The 8,565-nt window shown below is 50.0% G+C and overlaps 1 protein-coding gene across 1 annotated transcript; it reads right to left on the reverse strand.

Moving 5' to 3' along the window:
• Positions 1-1,637: 1,637 nt before the first annotated feature.
• B3GNT6 (UDP-GlcNAc:betaGal beta-1,3-N-acetylglucosaminyltransferase 6) lies at positions 1,638-7,867 on the reverse strand. The gene is made up of 2 exons (XM_060177403.1): positions 7,822-7,867; positions 1,638-3,383 (listed from the first exon to the last, which is right to left on the reverse strand). The coding sequence occupies exons 1-2, from the start codon at positions 7,857-7,859 to the stop codon at positions 2,237-2,239; spliced, it is 1,185 nt and encodes a 394-aa protein (XP_060033386.1). The 5' UTR covers positions 7,860-7,867; the 3' UTR covers positions 1,638-2,236.
• Positions 7,868-8,565: the final 698 nt, after the last annotated feature.

The following is an 8,565-nucleotide window of genomic DNA, read 5'->3' on the forward strand; positions in this document are numbered from 1 at the left end:
AGCACCGACTGCCTATGAGGCACTGGGGCTGGAATAATGGGCCCCTCACATGGCACTACTCATGCCCTACCCACTGCACTTTCAGGCCCCATGAAAGTGCATTTTTAAAAATTTATTTTTATTTATTTATTCATTTATTTTGCCACTAGGGTTTGGTGCTGGTACTACAAATCCACCTCTCCCAGTGGTCATTTTCCCCTTTTTTATTTTTAGGTAATAGGATGGAGAAATTGAGGGAAGAATGGGAGATAGAGAGGGAGAGAGAAAGATAGACAACAGCAGACCTACTTTACTGCTCATGAAGCATTCCCTCTGTAGGTGGGGAGTAATGGGGCTTGAACCCGGTTCATGGGCATTTGTGTTCAACTGGGTGTGCCACCACCTGACCCTGGGAAGTATATATATATATATATTTTAAATGTTTTATATTTATTTTATTTATTTATTCCCTTTTGTTGCCCTTGTTGTTTTATTGTTGTAGTTATTATTGTTGTTGTTGTTGTTGGGTAGGTCAGAGAGAAATAGAGAGAGGGAGGGGAAGACAGAGAGGAGGAGAGAAAGATAGACACCTGCAGACCTGCTTCACCACCTGTGAAGTGATTCCCCTGCAGGTGGGGAGCCGGGGTTCGAACCGGGATCCTTATGCCGGTCTTTGTGCTTTGCGCCACCTGCGCTTTATCCCGCTGCGCTAAAGCCCGACTCCCCGAGAAGTATATTTTTAAAGTCACTTTGTTGGGGCCAGGCAGTGGCCCCCAGTTGAGTGTAAACATTACAGTGAACAAGGACCCAGGTTTGAGCCACCAGTCCCCACCTGCAGGGAGGAAGCTTCATGAGAGGTAAAGCAGGTCTGCAGGTGTCTCTCCTTCTCTATCTTCTCCTTCTTTCTTAATGTCCTTTGTCCTATCAAATAAACAAAAGAAAAAAAGAAATAATAAAAGGCCACTGTGACTGGTGTATTTATTGTGCAGACCCCAAGCCCCAACAATAATCTTGGTGATAATATAAAAAGAAATGAAAGATACTTTGTGGCAATGTAGGCAACCGCAGGGAATGAATGCACTGTCTCAGCTGGTAGGATCTGCATGACTGGGACGCATGAACACGCCTGCACTTCACTGACTTGCTCTGAGTTGGACCAGTAAGGGGCAAGTAGCCATGGTGACTATGCCCTGGGACCACTGGCTGCTGATGCCTTTCACCAACAGTGAGCCTGCAAGTGGTGAGGCCTCTGCCTGCAGATGAATAAATCAAGAGAGGCTGAGTCTGGACTCATGTCCCTAGAGTTGGCACAGTGGAACTCATCATCGATTATTTTCTTTCCTTTTTTTAAAATGGGGTTGCGGTGTGGGGGAAGACACCACAGCACCAAAATTTCCTTCAGTGCAGTGGGGGCTGGGTTCAAACCTGGGCTGTGAACAGAGCAAAGCAGCTCACTATCCAAGTGAGTATCTTGCCAGTCCTGTAACTGCCCAATGAGAGAACTTAGGCTAGAGGGGAAGGACATGTGGTACCTCCCTCTAGGAACAGGCTGGCTGGGGGAGAAGTGAAAGATAGGAAAGGGCACAGGAAGTTTCTATGACCACCAAGATTCTTCTGATTTTGATTAAAACCACCACCACAAAATAAATAAATAAAAACCCACAGGTAAAAATCAAACCAGGACATAACAAAACACAAACCCAAAACAACTATATATATATATATATATATATATATATATATATATATATATATATATATAATTTTCCCCCCAACAGTTTGGGCTGAGAACCCCAGCTCAGTCCACCAGCAGTCCTGCTCCAGCTAGTATCTGAGAACCTTCTTGTTTTCTTGCTGTCTTTTTACATCAGTGCTTCTCCACCAGGGGGATTTGCTCATGGTTGTGAAGTGGAGGGAGGGGGCTGACAACATCTGGAGATACTGTGGGTCTTTCGACGGGGGAGGGGACTGGCACTGGCAGTGCAGGGGACAGAGGACAAATACTCTTGCTACATGTTCTACAATGTGTGGATAGCAGTCCCAAGTGTCAAACCCCTAGGCACTGTCTGGGTACAACGGGTCTCAGGTCCCACACCAGCACAAGGAGACGATCTGGAGATCGGGCCGGGGTGCAGGTGCACGGTGCACAGGCGGAGGCGCTCAGAGGCGAGAGGCGGGCAGGTGCACGGAGGCAGTTGTGAGAACTGGGCAGCTCGGTTCTGCGCACCACCCTGCTCCCAAGTGTGGCGCGCCGACCTTAGGAGATAAGGTGCTTCCGTTCGCACTTGAGCCTGGGGTCGTGCAGCGCCTCCCACATGAGCAGCATCTCGTAGGGCGCAAAGCGGTGCACCAACAGCAGCTCTCGGAAGATGCAGGGGTCAAAGGAGGCCTTGTGGGAGCCGGGCACTTGCACACCGAAGGGCCGGATGCCGTTGTGGCCGCTGGGCCGCAGGCCGGCGCGCTCCAGGCACATGCCCATGTAGGCATCGTCAATGGGGAAGAGCGGCACGTTCCGGGCGGCGGCGCGCAGCGCGTGCACGGTATGGCGCGACATGAGGAAGCCGCCGCCGCTGCAATACACTGGGTAGGCCTGGCCGGCAAAGAGCTGCGGCGGCACGAAGTACTTGCTGCCGCTGTGGCGGATGGGCACGGAGCCCTGCATGAGCTGCCCGGCGAAGAGGTGGCGGTCCGGCGACTGCGTGTTCAGGAAGTGCAGCATGTTGGACGTGTGCACGAACACGTCGTCGTCGCAGCTGAGCACGAAGCGCGCGCCCGGGCAGCGCTCCGCCAGCCAGTCGAGCAAGTGCAGGTGCTTGAGCGTCAAGTTGAGGAAGGTGTCGGCGAAGTCCCACTGCAGCATGTCGCCGTGCTCGCGCGCCTCCAGCGCCACCAGCGCCTCCAGCTGCCCCGCGCGCTCGGCGTCCTCAGGCGGCGGCGCGCCCAGCAGGAAGAGGCGGCGCACACGTGCGCCCCCGGACCTCGCTCCACCGCGCTCGCGTCCCCAAGTGCGGCGGATCAGCTCGCGCCGCTCGTAGTGCGCAGGCGCTGACTTCACGGCCAGCAGCAGCGCCACCTTGCGGTGGCCAGCGCACTTGGCGGGCGCATCGTGCAGCTGCGGGAAGTGGAGGCAATGGCGGTAGCGCAGAAAGTCCTGGATGCGCGGTGGCAGCTCCGCGAAGCCGGCAGTGGCGTTTGCCGATGCGTTAGCCACACACACCGGCACAGAAGGCAGGAACTCCCACTGCAGCGATGGCTGCGCTGCGGGCTGCCTCTTCACCCACTTTTTATCCTCTGCCGCCTCCGCTTCCTCGGGAGATGGTGGGGGGGCTTGCAGGGTGCGCAGGTATAAGGCCAGGAGGCTCATGCAGACCAGGAGGCAGCCCAGAATCTTGGGGTAGCCAGACCTGCGGCAGAAAACCCGCGGGAGGCGGGGGGGGGGGGGCGGCAGCACCCAGGTTAGAGCTCCAATATAACCACATCGGAGCACCAAGCAAACTGGAAGCTTCAGGATCGGTGGAGCAGTGTTATACTGTCTCTCCCTCTCTATTAAAGAAGAAAAAGAGAGGGGAGGAGAAAGAACAAAAGACCCTGGGAATGGTAAGACCGTGCAGGCAGTGAGTGGGGGTATGTGGGGGGAATCCCTGGAGGCCTGGCTAAACAGCCAGCCTGGAGTCCTCCTTGCCACAAGAGGGGTGTTGTCTGCACATCTCCTTTCTCCTGCACGTGTATCCCCAAACCAGCCCCTTCTCAGCTCCACAGTTGAGGTTAAAAAAAAAAAAAAAGAAGAAGGTAAAAGTACGAGACTGCAGAAAGACCATCAAGTTTCCCACAGTTTTGACCACTCTGGCCTTCAGATCTGAGCATCTCACTGCTCCCTTGGATGTCAGTCAGGTCCTAGGACTCATGTCAAAGTCTCCAAGTTCTTGTAACTCCATTTTTCTTCCCCATCGTGGTGGATAGCACTTCCTGATGTGTGATCAAGCCCCCCAAACAAGCCTAGCTACTTTCTCTCCTTGACTGTCCTGTCACCTGTCTGCTTGTCTCCCTGCCCAAAGACTTTTCCAGAAGGCTGCTGCTGCTGCTGGGAGTGGGGAGTAGAAGCTCCTTTTGCTCTGAGCTAACTTGTTCTCTATCCATATGGGAGCACCCTCTAACAGTGAAGCTTTTCGAGTTCCACATGCACTTTGCTTCTGCTTCCCACTGTCCCCCTACCTGTCTTGGCCATCTGCCAGGTGCATCTTGATTCAGCCCTTTCCAGGAAAGGGGTGAGGGAGTCCCTCCTGGTCCTGCTCTTACTCAGCCACCTGCTCATGGTTTGCATTCTCTGCTTCTTATGAAGAGGCCTATTCTGTCCCAGAGATCAGTAGGTCAAAAGCTTCCAGGTTCCCTGCCAGCTAATCTCAAATATTATATAAAATTACTCTTCCCTCCTAGCCAGGACCACCATGGCTGGCATGGCATCTGTGCTGTCTGTCTCCTCAGTGCCCTACAGAGGATAGGTGTCAGACAGCTCAGTGGTGTGCAGTGATGACTGCATGGGTTCAGGTTTTGCCTCCTCCTTCTTTGAAGCATTCGCTATGAATGTTGATTTATGTCAATGCCTATCCCTCTCAAGAATTATAAAGATGAAGTGATGTGTGTACAGACTTTAGCATGGTACCTGGTGTTCAGCAAATATTGACAATCCATGATTATCCAAGTCTCTGGTCACTACTGGTTGGCTGCTTTACCAAGGTTGCTCAGAATACAGCACAGAAAAATGATGGTAGCATGTAAAAGTGGGGAGTTTTCCTGAGAGAAAAGAGGTTTTTTTTTTTGCCTCCAGGGTTATCACTGGGGCTTGGTGCCTGCACAAAGAATACACTGCTTCTGGTGGCCTTTTTTACTGCCTGGATTCCTTGATCTGTTTTTCTTAAATTCCACAAGTTTTTTATGACTTCAATATGTTCATCTTTCTCAAAGCATTCAAACTTACTTACAAAACATCTCAGGCAGTTTTCCATATGCCTTGCATACACTTTTGTCACTTCTGCTCAAGCTGATTCAATGTTCTTTATACAACGTAAAGCATTCTATGATATCCAGCAATTGTGAGGGGTCACTTCAGCTTCTATTGCTACTGCTGCTTTGGAAAACAGAGCATTTCAATAGTGTGTTAAATGTAGCCATGACCTCCCTGGTCCATTGATTGTAACAAAGCAGATGTTTTTTAGGCAGATACACTACCTTTCCATTTGGGTATAGATCACTGAAATGTTATGGGTGGCCTTGATAATTCAAACAGGAGGATGCTTTAATTTTTTCACAATAAAGTTTACTGCCTAAATTGATGTAAAGAATATAAAACGGGTTTCTGCATTGCTGAACAATAAAAGCCAGAGACCCTCCCCCAACCCCTGGTTTATGTAAAGATATCTGGTGCACATAAGTATGAAGAAGTAGGTGTCTGGCCTGGCCCAGGATACAGTTAAGCTGCTACAAGGGAGTTAGTGTCCCCAGGCTGTCTTGCCACCCCTCCCACACTCCCCAGACCCAATGGGGAAAAGAAGACAAAAATGAAAGACAACATAATTTAAAATCTGGATTACTGGATTTGTGTTCTAGCTTTTGTGTTTGTTTAAATATTTGGTAGGACAGAGAGGAATTCTGAAGTGAAGGGGAGGTAAAGAGACAGACACCTGTAGCACTGCTGTACCACTCATGAAACTTCCCCCTGCCCCCGCAGATAGGGACCAGGGGCTTGAACCCGGACCCTTACACCAGGCAACGTGTATGTACAGCTGGGTATGACATCACCTGGCCCTTGAGTTTCAACTTCTTTCACTAGCTGGTGACTCTGTATACATTCATTAGTCTCCATAATTTCTTCAGAAAAATTGAGAGTCAACACTTATCTCTCAGTGGCAATAGGGTATGAGAAAATATTTTCAGTGCTATAGTGTCATGCAGATGCTATTTGAAATGATGATTAGAAGGCTGGTGAAACAGTTCACTTGGGTAGTGTGCTGCTTTGCCATATATGTGACCCAGGTTCGAACCTGACCCCCACCATATTGGAGGAAGCTTTGGTGCTGTGCTGTCTCTCCTTATCTCTCTCTGCCTTTGTTTTTGAAAAAATAAAGATTAGAGCTGGATAGTGGCTCCCCTGGCAGAGCACACATGGCACCACATGGAAGCACCTGCACGGGGGAAGCTTCATGAACAGTGAAGTGGTACTCTGGCCTCCCTCCTCTCTGTCTGTCTTCCTTGTTGTCTCCCTCCATTTCTGTCTGAAAACAAACAAAAAAGAGTCCACTGGAGTAGTGGAACTGCACAATCATGAAGCTCTAGAGATAGATGTTAACATAAAAATGTCAACATAAAAAGTGTTCTCTCGGGGGTCGGGCGGTGGTGCAGTGGGTTAAGCGCATGTGGCGCAAAGCGCAAGGACCTGCGTAAGGATCCCGGTTCGAGCCCCCGGCTCCCCACCTGCAGGGGAGTCGCTTCACAGGTGGTGAAGCAGGTCTGCAGGTGTCTATCTTTCTTTCCCCCTCTCTGTCTTTCCCTCCTCTCTCCATTTCTCTCTGTCCTATCCAACAACGAACAACAATGGCAATAATAATAACCACAACGAGGCTACAACAAAAGGGGGAAAATGTCCTCCAGGAGCGGTGGATTCATGGTGCAGGCACCGAGCCCAGCAATAACCCTGGAGGAAAAAAAAAAAAGAAAAAAAGTGTTCTCTCTTTTCAGCCTCCATCTGACTCCACCCAGAATACTTTCTAGGAAGTTAGTCTCAAAGCCAACAAAGCTTATGGCCAGCCACTTTCTGAGAGAAAAGTAAAGAAAGGGGCCACAGAGCTAACAAAAAGATGAGAGACCACACACCAGTCTTGGAAACCTGAGATCCCAGGGGTCTCCAGCACCACCAGATGCTCAAACTGAGTGGTACTTTGATCTCATGAAACATAAGTTAAACATAAGTTAAACAAACAGATAAGGAAAATCACAGGCCAGGTTTTATTGCTGAACTTTGTTCTTAGGTTTTGATGCTGTGAATCTCTCATTGATTTCTGTGAGGCTTTTCTGGCCTCCTTTTCCTGCCCCCTTTCCTAACTGCACTTTTCCCGGATCCCTGAACCTTCAGCTTTTGGTGCCTGTGCTAGTCTTGATCTGACCTATTGTCTCTCAGGATTCAGCTGAAGTGCCACCATCTCCAGGAAACCAGGTAAGTTTACTCACCTATGCCCTTGTTAATACCTTGGGTGCCTAGTGGCACTGCTGGTGACTGGTGTGACCTTTGCAAACCTTGGGTGCCTCTTTGGGGGCTGAGGGTCCTTAGGTGAGCTAACCATCTTGAGTGCATCAGAGGATGATGGTGTGAACTGGCCTGCTGGACATGGTGTCATTCAGTCTGGTCACACAGGAATGGCTTCAGGACCTGGCAGGTCACCTTGTATAGGCTCCCTGTGACCCCTCTCTTTGCATCCCCTTCCTTTCTCCACTTGGCAAGACTGTGATTCTCTCTCTTAACTCCTAGAATGGGCACAGATGCTGTGACCTGTCCCTTCTGGGTAGATGCACAGAGATGGATGAGGGGACAGACACTTGGGCATTCAGCAGCCCCTCAGCTCCCTGGAGTGTTCCCAGTGGACATATGTCCAGTCAGTAAGGCAGATAAATGCATGTCTTACCTTTGAGGGCTTTGCTCCCAGATACTAAAGTGCCGCGATAGGTCTGGTGGTGCCTTTGTTCTTAACCCCTGGACCTCCCCCCCCCCACAGCCCCCCATTTCATGTGCTGGCAGAGGGAACCAATTCTTGCTTCTCCTCAGGAAGGAATGTCAGTCCTCCCCAATCTTACCTTGAGTGTTTGAGAGAGAAGAGACAGACAGGAGCCATGCTCAGACTGGGACCAACCTGCAATCCCTTCCTCTCACACACCGAGAGGCACCAACCCCAGGATTAAGGCTTCATTTAATATTCATGAATGTGACCAATCCAGGACATCTCCTCTTCCTCCTCCTCCTGGGGGTAGGAGGGTAGGGTGCACCTACAAGCTTTTCAGTAGTGACAGCTGACTTTACCTTTAAAAGGAAGCCAAATGCTATCTCTTCTAGGAGGGTGTGCTGTTACTTTATTGAGGAAATGCTCAATAACAATATATAAGACAGCTGTCACTGGGGTATGAAATCACTCATCTCAAGAAAGGTGTGGGCACATCTCCTGTTTCAGCAGACAGTGAATGTTGTCATGATCCCTCCAACCACCAGCATGCTGGTCTGCTCTCAGCAGAGTCCTCGACCAGCAATGAATTTGACCAACTATGCTGTGCTGTGTGAATTTGACCAACTATGCTGTGCTGTGTGATTTGAAGGCTCTCCTTCAAGGCTGATTGCACAAACCATTATATTTCCATGCAAAGATTATTTACATATCCCCACCATGTTATCCCCTCAGGGTATTGCTAATGCCCGCCAGCTAAAACTACAGCAACCGCAACTAAGGAAGTTCCCAGGATGCCTTTTTCTTTTCTCCACCCTCATCCCTAGCCAATGCCGTCCCGACTTGCCACTTTCAGTTTTACCCTATAAAACCCGCTGCTGTT

Source organism: Erinaceus europaeus, chromosome 17, assembly GCF_950295315.1.
Source record: "Erinaceus europaeus chromosome 17, mEriEur2.1, whole genome shotgun sequence".
In the NCBI taxonomy this organism is placed as follows: domain Eukaryota; kingdom Metazoa; phylum Chordata; class Mammalia; order Eulipotyphla; family Erinaceidae; genus Erinaceus; species Erinaceus europaeus.

Coding starts and splice junctions, on each gene's coding strand:
- B3GNT6 (XM_060177403.1), bottom strand. CDS start 7,859: ATGGCTCCTGTCTGTCTCTTCTCTCTCAAACACTCAAG. Junction 3,384..7,821: donor TTCTCTCTCAAACACTCAAG/GTAAGATTGGGG, acceptor TTTCTGCCGCAG/GTCTGGCTACCCCAAGATTC.